At 40.4% G+C, this 16,908-nt stretch overlaps 1 protein-coding gene across 1 annotated transcript in view; it reads right to left on the bottom strand.

The window, feature by feature from the left end:
• Positions 1–18: 18 nt before the first annotated feature.
• LOC103363475 (diacylglycerol kinase eta) overlaps positions 19–16,908 on the bottom strand; it is a gene marked incomplete at its 3' end in the record, with an annotated part of 69,649 nt that continues 52,759 nt past the window's right edge. The window contains exons 10-28 of the mRNA XM_008290256.1: positions 16,652–16,814; positions 16,454–16,562; positions 14,449–14,670; positions 14,174–14,265; positions 13,824–13,923; positions 12,764–13,079; positions 12,410–12,541; positions 9,887–10,021; positions 9,679–9,796; positions 9,462–9,572; positions 8,273–8,369; positions 6,716–6,823; positions 4,803–4,916; positions 4,584–4,718; positions 3,192–3,352; positions 2,997–3,102; positions 2,456–2,548; positions 1,851–1,970; positions 19–174 (exon numbers count right to left, since the gene is read on the bottom strand). Of these exons, the coding sequence (XP_008288478.1) occupies positions 19–174; positions 1,851–1,970; positions 2,456–2,548; positions 2,997–3,102; positions 3,192–3,352; positions 4,584–4,718; positions 4,803–4,916; positions 6,716–6,823; positions 8,273–8,369; positions 9,462–9,572; positions 9,679–9,796; positions 9,887–10,021; positions 12,410–12,541; positions 12,764–13,079; positions 13,824–13,923; positions 14,174–14,265; positions 14,449–14,670; positions 16,454–16,562; positions 16,652–16,814 (2,588 nt within the window). The remainder of the gene's footprint in view (positions 175–1,850; positions 1,971–2,455; positions 2,549–2,996; positions 3,103–3,191; positions 3,353–4,583; positions 4,719–4,802; positions 4,917–6,715; positions 6,824–8,272; positions 8,370–9,461; positions 9,573–9,678; positions 9,797–9,886; positions 10,022–12,409; positions 12,542–12,763; positions 13,080–13,823; positions 13,924–14,173; positions 14,266–14,448; positions 14,671–16,453; positions 16,563–16,651; positions 16,815–16,908) is intronic.

Genomic DNA, 16,908 nt, shown 5'->3' with positions numbered 1-16,908 from the left:
GGGGTTCAGAGGGTTAACCAGTCTGTCCAGTCTGCTCAGCACTGATGGAAAGGTGGACACATCCCTACCTGACTGAGGACTCGACTTCTTGGCGGCCTTCTCCTTCTTGAACTTGGGCACTATGCGAAACATGCTGCTGCGACTGTTTCTCTTGCCGTAACCCAGAGTGTGGTCCTGGTACATAAGCACAGTCAACCTATAGCCTTTCATTTAGCTACTCAACTCTCCCGTTACCTGGAGTCATGCTACACTAAAGACAGACAGCACATTCTCAAAACTTAGCAAGTTTTCTGTGTTGGAAAATGTGATTCGATATGTATCTAAGACAGACAAACACAATGTGCTTCAGCTACTAACTCACATAGAATTGTTATCTTGTATTAAAGTTGATAGGACGGTGGAAAAAGTAAGTGAGCCCTTGGATTAATTCACCTCCTTCAGCAGCAGTTACCTCAAACAGCTGCAGATGAGACCTGCACACATTTTTTCTCACAGAGCTGCTTAAATTTTTTGGACATACAGCACATTATGAGCTGTGTTTTCCTGCTGCATCTCCCTGACTTTGTTTTGAATGTATCTTAATAAACCAGGAATCCATTCACTCCACAGTGATGCCAAGCAGTCGAGGCCCAGCGGCAGCAAAACAGCCCAAATTATGTTGCTGTCGCCACATTGCATGAAGGATACTTTAATGTTGACATGACGCTCCCTTTTTACGTAGTGCTGCAAGTTATTTCTAAACCACACAACCGGAGTTTCATCAGTCCAACATTTTCCCAGCAGCTTTATGGAGGATGCTCGGTCAAGGACTTCATGTTTTCACGATGAGTCCTCTCAGCCTGGAGCTCTTTCTCTGAGTTTCTTTCTAGCCCCAGTGAACAATTTGCTTTTTAAATTAACTAAATGTTCTCATTTTATAGAGTTTGTTTACCTGTTAGCTGATGAATATCTCAGCTCTTTGAAATGAATTTGTAACCTGCTAAAGCTTGATTTAAATCAACCATTCATGGTCATTAGTCTTCTGACGTCTCCTTTCTAGCAACTCTAAACATTTTTTTAAAAATCCAAGAAGCTCTGACTCAGCTAGACTTTAAGTTCTCGTAATGTTTTTGTTTAGTTCCCAGAATGCTCATCTTCAAAGGTGGCAAAACGTTCTCTAAAGACTTTAATAACGTTTGGTGTTTTCATGTTTAGCAGTTGTACGATAACATTCACGTCCTTCCTTTGTTATTATGCAACATTGTGGGAGCGTTTTACAGAAAAACTTTTAATAATGTGTTACCTCAACAACGTCCCACAAAACACCCTCAGAACATTGTAGGACAAATGTTCTGCCTTTGTTAATATGTCACATTACAGGAAGGTTTTCTAAAAATCACTTGATAACATCTGGAAAACATTTTTTTAATGATGGTTTGAGAACGTTCCTCCTTTTGCTGTCATGTAGAAGAATCTGTGGCCCTGATAACATCCTCCAAACATCTCCTGAATGTTGTAGCAAAAAGAGTTTAATTTTTCAGGAGCGTTACTTGAAATGATAAATATCTTCAAAAACGTTCTTAAAACATTAAACCCACACCTCCAACATTGTTTCATTGATTTAATCATGACTCCACCATTTTTAGCCTCCTGCTGTCGCTGTCTAAATGATGGAAGAGAACAACGTGATGATTTGTCTGTTGAAATAGATCTTTTAAGGCATATTTACACGTGACTGCAGATAGTTTGAAAGGCTTCAGTTACTTTTCCCACCACTGCACATGGAGTACGTGCTGATTAGCTAAGCTGTCGTCTATTTTACAGACACATTACACACAGTGTGCATGCATGTGCTTGCTGAGGCCTCTTACCTCCTCGTCATTGGGCTGCAGTATGTGGTACAACCAGGGGATTTCTCCCAGTTTGCCCAGTTCCAGCTCAACAGTCTGCAGAGCGCTGGACAGCTGCTCCTCCTCTGGAGGGTCCAGTTGCTGTAAACAGGGAGAAAAAACTAAATAAGACCCCAAAGTATGCCATTAAAGATGAGCAAAATCATCCTTAAACTTCATAGTATAGTTGAAACAATAAATTCTATAGAAATAAAAAATAAGATTAAACTAACAATATGAAACCTGAATGAAATTCTTGTGCCAGATATTACTTAAAAAAAAACAAAACAAATAACATCACATAAGATATACAGTGTCTAAAAATAGAAAAGCAACACGATTTAGGTATGACACAGAGGAAATAAGTGAGTTAAAATAAGGCGAGTAAGTATAACCACACATGACAAGGAAAGATGTTGCCTGAAAAATGAGATGAACATGAAGTAACACATTGACAATGTTGTATAAGAAAGTGAAATATCACAAATCAAACTCAAATATTACACATGACAAATGAAAGTATGAAATATTGCACATGATGCTACAAAAGAAAGTCATGATTGAAATGATCTGTTATAATAACTCACCAGAGAGACTCGGCCCAGCAGCAGAGACTCGGTCTCGTTGTACAGAGCCTTGACGGTACTGGCCACCTCGATCGCTGTGTTCCTGGTCAGACTCTGAAGAAGGAAAACAGCAGGTATTTAGCATTATATCACACAAACAGTGCACGCATCAGTCATAGAACAATCCCAGAAGCTGGTTTAATCTTAATCTGGCACCTGCTGATCCCAGTTTGCTTCTTATCTCACAGCTGCTTTATTCTATCATGTTCATTTTGAGTTTGTCAGTGGATTTGTTTCTGATCACTTAATGTCATAGTTTTCTGTTTCTGTTTAATCAGGGATTTTCTTTTTTTAATACTCATGTATTCAAAGGTCCAGTTCCAGGATTGGCAGATGGAACAATGATTCTCGGCTTCAGATTGTGGAACCTGTTTATTTTTGGCTGTACTGACCTCTAGTGGCACGTCAGGATTTTCTGTTTTACAAACTTCCACAAAGGCCTTCAACCTAAAACTGCAGCTTCTCAAGAGTGTCTTATGTGTGATTCATGCTAACAGCTAACCTCTGGGAACTTGGGGTGCGTTTTGTTGATGGCGTGAGACGCAGCGTTGACAGCGTGAGCTAACTCCTGCTCCAGAAGCCCGTTGGTCTTCGCAGCCTCGCAAATCCTGCGATCACACAATCAGAGGACACGATTTAGGACTGAATAAAACACACGTGAAACCAGAGCTGATGTTTTCATTGGCAGCACGTTTACCTGGTGATGAGCTCCTCGGCAGCTCTGGCACACATCTGCACCAGCGAGGCCTCCTCCTCCGTGGCCAGATCCACAGACTGCTGAGGGTAGAGGTGAGGACGCAGAGGAGGCTTATCGTACTTCAGCTTGTCCTCCCAAGACTTCAGCGTGTTCTCAAACGCCTGCAGGGAAACATCGCACAAGTAGATATTTTACCTCAAATCATTAGTATCCTTGTGTTCACCCGTTTTTTCCAAAGTTATAAGCTGTACAAGTTTAAAATGGCAACTGTGACATTTTTGCTTGATATTTCCAAAACTATGAGATCATTTAAAAAGAAAAAATGCCCGTTAATCCACTTTCAACACATTAGAGGCTGTTTTAACGACAATATTTCAGAAAGTTATAGCGACCTGTCCAGGGTGTCCCCTGCCTTCGCCCTAAGTCAGCTGGGATAGGCTCCAGCCCCCCATGACCCTAATGAGGATTAAGCGGTGTATAGAAAATGGATGGATATATGTCTACATTTAGAAATGGCTCTTTGTATTTTTATTTGCAGAAGCATTTGGAACTCCAAAACACTACTGGTTCTACATGGATTAAACTATCTAGCAACTTCTTTGTGTTGGTGGTACAACTTGTCATACCTGCTCAATCACTTATGAAAGTTCAAGGTGTATAAACTGTATGACTGACAACATTATTAACATATTTTGATATTAAATATAAATGTATATATGCAGTGGGTTTGTTCCATGTCAAATGATCAGATTTTTGACAATAATTTCTGCACCACAGTCTCTGATTTACCTGAAAACATCTTTATACATATTCATATTATATGCTACACTTATGGCAGAAAATATGGACATTCATAAAGATATTTCTTAATATTGTTTTTTCTTTACAACTTGTCATACCTGCTTAGTCAGCTATGAACTTTAACCCACCCATAATCACCCATAATTCCATCTATTTGTCAGATATTGCATATTCTGAATCAATGACATGATGAGCAACAACAGTGAAAATGTCAGGCTTTTATTTTTATTAGCTCTTTAGATATCGTTGTTCAAACAGCCTCAAATTGCAAAAAATGAAAAGCGCTACATATATGTGAGCTGATGGGCAAAAAAAAGAAAAAGAAAAGGAAGCTATCTCTGAAAGTGTTTGATATATCAGTCCAAAATTTCACAGATATCTTCACAAATATCCATATTTTATGCTATAAACATTTCAGGTAAATCATAGATCAGGGGTGTCCAGTCCTGGTCCTCGAGGGCCACAGTCCTGCATGTTTTAGATGTTTCCCTCTTCCAACACACCTGATTCAAATGATCAGGATCATTATTAGGCTTCTGCAGAGCTTGATGATGAGGAGAAATTGCTATAAAAATGTGATCATGTCCTTACCCGGTCTCTGGTGAGCATCTGCGCTCGGTTCTTGTGCTGGATCTTGATGACTCCCGGCGGCTGGATCCAGGCTTCCCCGTCCACCTGGATGGGAACCCCCTCGTCTCCCAGGATGGTGATCTTCACCGTCCGACACTGATCCATGCAGAAGTTCAGGTTAGATTCACACATTTTTCTCATGTATTTTCACTCCATGCTGTTTTCTTTGCGTCCTCTCACCTGCGCTATGCGATGATGCTGCAGCTTGATGACTCTGGAAACAGCCATCTGCATGCTGCCGAACACAGCCACCACCTCCAGGATCTTATCATCGAAAGACGGCGCGCAGAAGATCTGCACAATACAATAAAAATAATATTCATGCTATGTATGTGCACATTTTATCTATCGATTTCGTACTATAGTGGATCAGGTTGGTGTTATTTTACATTTTAGGACCCAACAATCCATCTCTTCCAACTTCCCAAACCTGTCTGAGGGTCAAAATCTGTTATTTTATACATTTTTACGAAGTCTCAGCAACGTCCTGAATATTACACAGTGAAACAAATGAACTTTAGTTATCAGATTTTAATGGTAATTTTTTGAACAATTTCCTGATGTTTAGTTAAAATCACAGAAATACAGAATTCATTTAGATGTCAGTTCTTAAAAACAAATAAACATCACATTTTTGTTTGTTTCTGCATTTTCAGAAATGCAAATGTTTTCTTCTAAAACAATGGATTTTTTTTTACTGTTAAAAAATTAGCAAAATGCATTATTATTTTCCACATGTTTGCTGTTATTTAAAAAGAAAAAAAAGTATATTAATGACTTCAAAATGGTTAACATTTTCAGAACTATAAAACTCTGATTATTATTTTTTTTATTTTTCACTTTCTGGCTCTGATAAATGCTTTAATTTTGCTGATTTTTAAAGATAATATGCCTTTCTGGGTTCTGGGGTCCAGAAGGTTAAAACTGGTCAGAAAATGGAGCTTAGATATTTTCCTAAATATAAATACAAAATACTAGGTGCCTTATCCTTTAATGTGACTGTAACAGTAAGGATTTGTGAAGCCACGTCTCTGTCATTATTCTGCTATGTCAGCTCAGTTTAGCTCCAACGAGAAATGAGCTGTTTCTGACAGAAGAGGCTTCACCTGATATTGATCTCTGCCAGCAAACTGTGCATGAAAAGGTCAAAGCAAGTGAGGAGAAAGCATCTGCCCGAGCGCAAAGAGACACTCAGCAAATAAGTCACTGCTTTGAGCTGTCGTGTGGGGAAGCGGCCACTAGATGGACACATTTAGAAAGAAGTCCTGCATATGGAAAGATGCTAATGTGGGATTTCAACTTCAGGTTTTGGGTTCAGTCGTGAATTTTAACAACACATTTCAAGTAACATGTCAAATGTCAGTGCAGGCGTGTGCTTGCACCTTGTGTTTAGTTACTGAAACTACACATTTCCATTTGTTTACAGACACTTTGTATGTAATGTTGTGTTCTTTTGTAAGCCATGCTTTTTGTATATGTTCAGCAATGTGCAACATCCAGAAGTGCAACATCAGTGACACTCCTGTTTTTATACTTCCTAATAAAACAAAAGCTCTCTTTAACAGAACAAGCCATCCCTCTGTTTTTATACATACACTTGCACTTACAATTATTTCTTCTTGACAGTTATATTTTCTGTTTGCACATTTCTTTTTATGTTGTTCATTTACACTGTGGTGGAATTCTCTGCTATACATGTGCCTGCATGGTGACTAAGTTTATCTAAACGCCCTCTCCCTGAAGCTCTGCTTCCTGAAGCTTAAGTACAACAGTTACATAACACCGAATGCACAAACTAAATGCAAGCGTGTGTCCAAGGGTAACCTCTGCAGGGGCTCGCTAAGGGGCGACTGCAAACTGACACTCCGATCCCTCTGCAGCCCTTCTGCTCTGAGTCTTAAACAAACAAGCATGAATATCTATGTAGCCGTCTCCCCCCTCCTCCCCCACCTCCATCTCCAGGTCATCAGGGTTACATCAATCCAGGATGGCCAGATTCTATCTTGCAGAGTAAAAACGCTTCTTCTACTCTGTAAAGATGGTCTGAGTTAGATGCTGAGAACAGACAGAACATCCACTGTACATGTACTCACATCATCCTCCTTGGTGCCGCCCCAGAAGTTGGTTCCTCCTGCGTAGCTGGGAATGTTTAACACGGCGATGCCCTGAAGGCTGGGCAGCGGGATGTACTGACCGTCACACTGGTAAAGATACATAAGCAAAGCTCAGCTGGACCAGTAAGACAAGACAGAAAGGAAGGTACATGTATTTCATTTAAAGTGTTGATTGAAGTAACTGCTGTTGTATGTAAATGTGCAGCAGCTCTTTCTCTCTTTAAAGACTCTTTATGGATCCTGCTGCTGTCTACTGCTGCAGGCATTTAGAGAGAGAGAAAGAAGAAGGTACATGCATGTAAAGTCCTTTTCTGCTACTTTATCAGTCTGTTGAAGTGACGGCATTCTTTCATTCAGTCAGTCACTTGAATGTTGATCCTGTCTCCATGTTGGGGCTATTTTATTGTAATTAGGTATTTATTGAAGACTCTGCTGTAGTATGTAAATGGCAGCAGCTCTCTCTCTCTCTTTTTGAAGACTCTCATATTGGTTCTGCTGCTGCAGGTATTTAATAAACTCAGAGGAAAGACTCCTAAACCCCTGGGAGCCACAAACTAAGCTGTAGCTCCTGTTAGGTCAAAAACCTACAACACTCGGATGCTGTCCCTGTTCTCTTGCAGATGCAGCATAAATCATTTGCAGTGATGGAGGTACTATGGTAAAAGAAAAAGTCCTGCATGAAAAATCGGTTTCTCTCTAATCTTTGCAGTAAGTTGTTGAATCATTGGAGCATTTAGTGAAATGTGAGAAGTTTAAGGGAAAATCTCTATTTGGTGGAGCTGTTTTTGTCATAAAGGTTGGAAGTTTTAATGTGTAACTATGTAATTGATTTTTATTATTATTATTATTCATTACAGCAAATCTGCATCTTATTGAAGCTGTCAGACAAACATAGGGGAGTCAAAGTCTTTTTCATGCAGCAAATAGAGGAATATGTGCTTTTTGTTGATTTCAACCAGGTGTTGTATTTTAAAAGCGTGTTTATTCATCCATTGGATCAAATCTGCAACCTAATAAAGGTGTCAGATAAATGAAGTGAAGAAGAAGGAGAACATCACATAATATGGAAATACTTGAGTGAAGTAAAAGCACCTCAAAAATGTACTTACTTACTTTTTTTTACTGCAGTTTTTAAACTTAAATAACCTCACAAACCCAGAAGACTATTTTTTTTACTTTTCACAATGTGCTTTTTTAGGACCTAAATATCATTTCACCCCCTAGTGTGAGCTGTGAGAAGCTTTCCTTCCTGATTGGTGGCAGCTGAATCTGAGGGCAGAAACAGGCCGGGCAGTTGCAGAATCACGCTTCACTTTACATCTACAGCACTCCAGCTTAAATAGAGTTTCAAGGGGATCAGCGGTGTCAAAATCAGGTGACTCACATCCTTATATATATTACTCCCTGCTGTTAGCCGAGAGTCCTGAGCTCCAGGCCAAAATGTGACGATGTGAAACGCAGTCTGATTTGAAGGTTTTATTTTATTTTTTTTATTTTAAAACCATATCCACCCCATTGTTTTTTCCACCGTCTCACCTCCAGCTGGACTTTCTGCTCCAGGTTCTTGTAGGTCCGCTGCAGAAGCTCCTTGGTGCCCAGAACACCGTACCACATCATGTTCTTGGTGCGACTCCTGCAGAAAGAAGGTACAGAGAATACATTAGCACTGACTTTACTTCTAAGCTCTTATCTTGGTCATTATTAGAATAAAGAACAGTCTCTGCAATCAAGATCTTCCATCATTTGATACGATAACACTTCCAAATTTTAAATATTAGCCTTTATATCTAGAGAAGAAAAACATTTTGTGTGATGACATACTTATGTTTTTCCATGTATCACACCATAAATTGCTGCAGGATGTCTTTTTATAACTGTGCAGTGGAGACTGACTGGAAACTGGAAATATTTGAACCATGATGGTGGGAAACTGTCTGACTTAGAAAACTAGAAATATATTTTGATTATTTAATATATACAGTCATGAAACAAAAGTTTCCATACACTTGTAATGACCATATGTATCATAGACTCCTATGACTATAACAAAAAACAATCATGCATTTAGTTATTTCATATATTTATTAAAGGTCTTCTGGAAATATGACAAAATCTGCTGGGTCCAACATACATGTACAGAAATGCCAATATTTGGTTAAATGTCCTTTGGCCATTTTCACTTCAACTAGGTCCTTTGGTAGCCATCTACAGGTTTCTGGTTGTATCTTTGACTCTCCTCTTCACAGCCTTGGTACAGTTGAACTAAATGTGTTGGTTTTCTGACACAGACTTGTTTCTTTTTTATTTCTGGCCTGATTTAACCAATTCTTCACCATTTATAATGTTTGTTTGGTGTCATTGTCTCATTGGGTGGCCCTGCAGTAGACTGGCGACCTGTCCAGGGTGTCCTCTGCCTTCGCCCTAAGTAGGCTGGGATAGGCTCCAGCCCCCCCGCGACCCTAGTGAGGATTAAGCGGTGTATAGATAATGGATGGATGGATGTCTCATTGGAAAACACTCAACATTATTGCCTCCAGAATGTGGAGGTAACCCGTTCTTCATTATTCCATATACTATGTGTAAAGCACCGGTTCTGCTACTGCATAATACTGCCACCACCATGCTTGACTGTAGGTTTGGTGTTCTTGAGGTTAAAGTCCTCACCTTCTCTCTTCTAAACATATCTCCAGCCATTGTGGCTATGATGAGAGGAAACATGTCTCACCTGCATTTCTCTGGATGCTCTTCTCGCTTGTTGTTGAACTCCAGCGAGATCTTTGCGTCCAAGCCGATGCCAAAGTAGTTGTTCATGACGCACTTCTCCATGTAGCCCTCTCTGGATGGACCAACAACCACATAAAAACCAACAGTCAGCAAACAAGTCTGATGCATGGAGGAGAAGCAGATGAAGGTGGCAGATGTGGAAAAGAAGCGCTTCTTACAGCGAGTCGAGGTCGGGGTCGATGAAGGGAGTGGCGCCGAACGGGTCGATGTTGGCCAGTAGCATCTTGCTAATGATGGAGCTGCCGGCGATGGAAGCAGCCAAACCTGCTCGCAAACCTGCGCAGAAACACATAACGCAACTGTAACACAATCAGCTGCAGCGTGGGAAGGGTCGTGGATGCAGAGTTTGGTGTTTGTGTGTTTTACCAGGGCAGATGATGCGAGTGTTGAGCACCGGCAGGTTCTCCTTGCTGGTGGTGAAGGGAGTGATGGTGAAGGATCCGTAGGACTGAGTGCTGCGACTCACCCTCCTCTCGGTCGGAGAACACGGACTCTTAGCAGCTACACACAGAAAGAACAACAGAAAATATCACTTTGAGGTGTTTTCTCTGCTCATTGAGTGATTCCTGAGGTATTAGACAGCAGAAACTACAAAACAACATCACTTTTGCAGAGAAATTACAATATTAGAAATATTACACAAACCAAATTCATTGTACTGAAATATTACAAAAAATGCAAAATTTTTAATTCACCATGATAATAAACATGATATAACAATTATTAAAATTAGACAAAATAAAATAAAATTTTAATTTCATATAAGAATACAATTTTTTAAAATATTTACAAAGTTATAACACAACATAAAAGTCATGTTTTTTGTTAAAAAATATGAATACCTTTAAAATCAGCAGGGCTGCAACTCATGATCATTTTTTTATTGTTGATTAATCTGTTGATTCTTTTCTCTTTTTTAAAGACCGAAACCTGAAAATATTTAGATTTGAGAAGCTGCAGTCAGCGAATTTAGACTTTTTCTCTTTTAAAAAATTGCTCTAACCTACTAATCAATCATCAAAATAGCTGAAGATTCACTTAATAGTTGACAACTATCTGATTAATGGCTGCAGCTTCAGATTTTTTCAGGTTAGAAAGGAGGAGATGAAGCAGAGGGTTCGACTGGAAAAATGTGTGGAAGGAAGGAAGCAGCCGCACGATAAACAGGAAGAATTTCTGCCGCAAAGACAATAACACATCCTGCAGCCGATCCACAGCAACCTGCATCCACAAACACAGCAGCCTCCACAGGTATCATTAGAGCAGCTCTGCGCTGTGGAGGCTGAAGGCTAAGGGGCAGATCAACGGCCCATTCTGCTGCAGGAGAGTTTCTCTGTGCACTTTTAGCACTAATCCCTGAGTTTATTTATGACAGGAAACATGATTTGCGTCAGCAGGACTTTTTTTTTCCATTAGCTGAGTCTGGTTCTCTGTGCTGCAGGGAGTTCAACGCCCACAAGGTGGCAACAGTTAAATCCTGTCGGAGAAAATCTGGCTGTTACTGTGATATTTGTCCACTTTTACATATAAGAGGACGCCTGTTTCCTGTCTCAGCAGGGAAAAGACAGAAGCAATATGATTTTAAAAAAGTGTTCTCTCGAATCAGGCCTCAACCACTAATTAAATAAAATGTCTTGAGATGAAGGCCAGCTGCCAAAGTAGAAAGACTTGGACGCTAAACAGGACAGGCAGGTTAAGTGTTTTGGAAACAGTCCAGAATGAAAATGCATCAGGGCCAAGCAGGTAAAAGGTTTGCACAAAGAGCTTAATGGTGTTTTAGCATTTAATAGCAGACTTTGGCTCTGCAGGATTCAAATCCCTGATATCTATAACGTCATTGTGACCAGTCAGAACCACAGTTAGAGATCTTTGTAATTCAGCTCAGGCTGCAGATATTTCAGACTTCATTATGACCAGTCAGAATTCCAGCAGAGCACTTGAACAGTGTTAGCAGAAGTAGTGTCGGCTACTGTGAGTGGATCAGATTGTTAGAAAATGATGTGAAATAGAAAGAGTTCATCAGTGTGGAGTTTGTGGAGAATCAGAGTTTTGTTGATCACAGACTTGTGGTGGAAATTTAGTAAAAGTTTAGCCTTAGTTTGCTGATATTGCTTACTTCCACACTCCTTATAATCCAATAAATTGTGTTTGATTTAAGTAAATCTCTTGCGTTGACTCCCCACTTGCCGTTTTGTGACAATTGGGGGCTCGTCCGGGATTTTCAAACCTGTTTGGTGATGTTATTGCTTGTCTTGATGAGATATTCAGCTTAATGTGGCTTTTGTATTTAGTGTTGTGGAGTATCCACAAAGTTTTAGGTTAAATTTGGGGGAAACAAACCAACTCTGTAAACTCAGCGAAACAGCTTATCGTCAGCAGTTATAGTTAAAATGTCACAGTCTGTTTGAAAAGTAAGTCGCCTCCCATTTGCTGTACGCAACTACAGATATCTGCAATGTAAAAATCTACATTCTGACAAGTCAAAACTCCAGTTTTAAGACATCTACAACATCATTCTTAATTTCAGAATCGAAAAAGGAAAAGGTAGCTATGTTGAATAAAGGGGAATTAAAGATATCGTCAACTAGAATTACGAACAGTCAGAACTAAACTGTCGATATGAAAACTGAAACTGGAAACTTGCTTGTGTTGTTGTGTTTAGTATTGTGGAGAATCTGAAAGGTTTTAAAGTTTTTGGTGCTAACAAACCAACTGTGACACCTGAAACTGGAATTATAGCCAGTCATTTGTCCTGGAAGAACGACGATGTGGAAGTCTGAAATGAGCTTTTTGACCATAAAGAATTGAATTATCTTCTATTAAATGTTAACCAGCTCGCCTCAGGACCCAGATGTGGAACAGAAACAGATTCGTGGCTGAAACACTTACAGGAAACTGCCTCCAGCTCCTTGGTGTCCTCGTCCTTCTCGCTGTCTCGGTTCTCCTCCTCGCTGTCCTTCCTGAACTCCAGCGGCGATGGAAGCTCAGTGTCATCAGTGTGGGCGTTCTGCTCATCCACCACTAGACCCAAGCACCACAGGAAAAGTTGACAACACGTAAACATGAGGACACGGTAGATGTACCTTTTATAAAATCTGAAAATATGGCGATGTTGATAATTGAAAGGTTGATTATCTTCTGCATGAACAAAAGCATTGATTTCTGCCTTCACTAAAACCTGCAACTTCAAGACAATATTTCACAAAGTATTCCACCAAACCAGTGATTAAAAACACTGCGTACCTCTCACTGCCTGCTCTATGATCTGTCGAACAGCCTTCTTCAGACTGTTGGCCCTCAGCATCAGCTGCTCGCGGCTCTTGAACAGCTGGTGCGGGGAGCCTCTTCCTCCTCCTCCTCGTTTCTCCGTCTCCTCCTCCTCCAGCTTCTCCTTCACCTCCGTCAGACTCTCCTCGCTGGCCTCCTCCTCCTCCTCTTCCTCCTCCTCCTGCTCCTCCTCCACGATGGGAGGGGTCGGGTGAGGCAGCGGCGGCAGGGCCTGGCACTCGCTGTTCAGGGTCTGCAGGAGGGAGTCCAGCTTCTCGTTCAGGATGGCACACTGCCGGCCACACAGAGGTGGAGAAATGAGCAGAAATGTCATGTTTAGGGAGTTGCCTTTCTGCTCGGAAATGATGATAATGAACGTCTGCTGCGGCGTTTTTAGATTTGATTAGATTCAACTAAATTGTCATTGCAAAGAGTACGAAGACAACGAAATACAGTTTAACATCTAACCAGAAGTGGAAAAGCAGCAGTTAAGTGCATTATTAAGGTGAAACTTTATTCATCCCAAAGGAAATTCTTGAGCCAGATATTGCTAAAAAAACAAACAAACAACAACCCAAAAACAAATGACACAGCATAACAAATGCAGTGTCTAAAGAGAAAAAGCAATGAGATATAATACATTTCTGAAATTACTGAAATAAGTGAGCTAAAATAAAGCTCGAAGCTACATAGAACAGTATAAAGTAATGCAGGCAGTTACACGGGGCTAATAAAGATGATCACACATGATAATGACAAAAAATAAATTATTATATTGCACCTGATAATGAAAAAAAATAAATAAATGTTGCACATAATGACAATGTTTTACATCAAAGTGAAATATTGCACATGTCATGTAAAAGTTGCAAAGAAACAGAAATATTGCGCACTAAATATTGAATAGTATGTTACAAACAGCAGTACAGTGTAAACACAATGAATAGAGCGCTAATATATAAATATACAGAGGTGGAAACGCTACAAAAACAGATCATCTAAATGTATTAGTACTATGTTTTATGCACATTCTTACTTTGAGAGACATGTTGTCGCACTCTTCGGCGTTCTCGGTGCTTTTCTCATACGCTTTCCCCACTTTGGCAACGAAATCCTTCACTGTTTCACACAGGATCCTAAAAAACAGGAAGAAAACCCGGCTGTCTCATGGTTGCCTTCTGAGATAACAATCTATTCTTTTTTTTTTAAAATCTTTCTTGGTCCAATACATCCTGAAACAACACACACTATATGTTTTACATGCAGCGGTATGTTGTTTCTCTGTCACAGGGACTATAATCAACACAAAAAATTACACTTTTGGTACAAATCTGTCCTGAATGAACCCTGTTTTTTTGTTTTTTTAAAGGTCAGATTGTGACTCACTTGGCGGACGAGATGACCACAGAGTGCTGCTCCGAGTTGAGGATCTTTGTGAGGTGAGCAGCTACTGAGTCTTCATAGGCTGAAATGTGAAACTGCAGAGAAAAAACAAAGACAAAGAAACTGAAATTTAAATAGCATGTTTTTAACACGTGTAAGAGAAAGAAATCTGTGGGTTTCTGAGCAGTTTTGAACCGGAGTGACAGGAAAACATCAGGCCCTGCTGGTTCTGCTGCTGTCTGCTGATGCGAGTGACTTTCCGTCAGCTCCTGTGATACCTGGCAGTCGTCGGCTCCTTCGGGCGTTGTCGGGCAGCTGTGTTTGGGTGGGATCTTGATCTCGTAAGTCATGATGCTCCAGCGGTCCAGCATCTTGGTGCTGGCTCGCTCCAGCTTCTCCAGGATCTGCGGCAGCTGGGTGTCGTCATCGCAGGACGGACCCCAGCCCAGAACCCGGGCCAGATCGTTCCCCGTGCCCAGCGGCAACACGCCGAGCTGGCACTGCGACGCAAGCACACGGTTTATTAGGCTCAAGGCAGTGACTCAACCCTCTGAACCCCAAAACCTGCCATCAGATTTGAAAAGCAAACTATAGATTTAAAAATGACCAAAATGATATCAAAAATCACCACACTTTCACCTTTCTGACAGTCTTTGAACTAACCACGTGCTTAAAGTCCTCATCAAAACCACCTCCTTCTCAACTCAAGTCAGTTTTATCCGTACAGCTCTGCGTTGAATCAATAATGTTCCCTCAAGGCTTGTACAGTTTATTTCTCTGCATGTTTAAATGAACAATGCAGAATTAAGTTATTTTGATGCTGATTTTAAGTGTAGATTTGGTAAATTTTTATCCATGATTAGTTAAATGACCACCAGTCTTTTATAGTTTCTGACCTCAATTTGCATTAAACAAAACACACTTTCACACAAAACCCACTGACAGGTATGAAAGGGGAATTATCTTTCAAAAAAAACGAAACAACAACACTAAAATGGCACGATTTATCAGAGCAACAAAATTTAAAAACAGAAGAAATCACCACATTTTCACCTTTCTGACAGTCTTTGAACTAACCACGTGAGATGTGAAGTTCAGTTGGAAAAATGAACCAAAATTTACACTTAAAATCACTGATGAATGACCAAATTCTACGTGTTTCATTTAACATTTCTGAACAATAAACGAACTAGACTCTGTAAAATCCTAAAAACTCTACACCTGTGAACACTACTGAGAAGCCATGTGTTGCTCAGCTCCCATCAACAGTCACATGACAAAAACAGGCTGTAAAAGCTTTAAGCGGCTTGACTGTAAAAACAGAGATAATTATTGGATGTTTAACTTTCCGACAGTCCTCGAACTAATCAGATTTGATGTGTCAGAAAAAATAACCAAATCTATGCTTTAAACTGAGATATTACATCAAAATCACTTTTTTAAAAAATGTCATTTTTCAAAATTTACATAAAATCACATGTTTGCACAAACTACATTCTGTACCAAACAAAAAAATGTTGTGCTTCTCATCACAATCAGAAAGACACGTCTGACTCAGCCGTGAGCGGAGAGGACACGACAAAAGAGAGGAAAATAAAACACACTGGATCGATGAAATAAATGCAGCATGGCTCAGAAATGGGCTTGAAAGTTGTTGGTAGATACATTCAGCATGAAATAGCTTTCTGGAGCTGAAGAGAATAGTGAGTTTGCTGAGGCTGTAAACATGTAAATAGCTAAATATCTTTTTTTTCTCCAGTGTTGGTAAAACATGTCGAAGAGACAAGACACTGAACCCGGAGGTGCTCCCAATGAAAGGCAAGCACCTCGCATGACAGGTCTGTTGTCATTGGTGTGTGAATGTGTGTGTGAATGGGTGAATGAGAAACACATTGTAAAGCGCTTTGACCGCCACTAAGGCAGAAAGGCGCGATATACATTCAGACCATTACCATTCCCTTGGACACTTCGATTTTTTTTTTTTACATTTTTCTAAAATAAATATCCAAAGAAATCCAATTTTTGTCTGTTTGGTGATTTATTGATTCAAACTGTGCCATTCAGCACAAACATATATTTCTCTCTCCTCTCGTCATGGTTGTGTTGTTTCCATGGAGGACTTCATGTTGCAGTGAAAAATGAACCCACAGTGCAGAAAAATGTGGCAAATGTGAGCAAAAAAAACATCCATAAGCTGCTTTCAGGTTCAGAGGGTTCATGCACAGGACTGTCTATCTTCCATGTGGAAACCAATGAGCATCCTAACAGTGTCGTTTGTGTTACCTGTTTGTGTAGATTGAGTTTATCGATCTCTGAGAGGACCCATCCCACGCTGCCGTCGCCGCCACACACCAGGATCCGGAAGTTGTCAAACTTCTGAAACAGACGCAGACTGACAGAGACACACTTTTTCACTTATTCTGCAGCTGATGTTTCAAACCGTCCATTTAGAGGATCTGCAGGGATGTTTGGTTTGCTCACCCGAGGTGCGGCCCGCCGTTGACCAGGTCGAAGACTTGCGCCGGGTTGAGGAGCTGCTTGAAGCGTCGCAGGAACTTCACTCCCTGGTTGTCGCCACTTTTGGAGTTGACGAAGACCAGAAGGGGGCTGGCACATGACGGAGGACAGGTGGCCTTCCAGAAGCCTGAGGAGACACGACAAAAGAAAAAAAAACCTGTTTAATGCTTACAGCAAATTCAAGTCTCAGCGCTAAAATCACAGCAAATTAAAGACACATT

Source organism: Stegastes partitus, unplaced genomic scaffold, assembly GCF_000690725.1.
Source record: "Stegastes partitus isolate 25-593 unplaced genomic scaffold, Stegastes_partitus-1.0.2 Scaffold662, whole genome shotgun sequence".
Taxonomy (NCBI): Eukaryota; Metazoa; Chordata; class Actinopteri; family Pomacentridae; genus Stegastes; species Stegastes partitus.
Note: the sequence above shows the minus strand (reverse complement) of the source record. Positions and strands in the feature narration are given on the sequence as shown.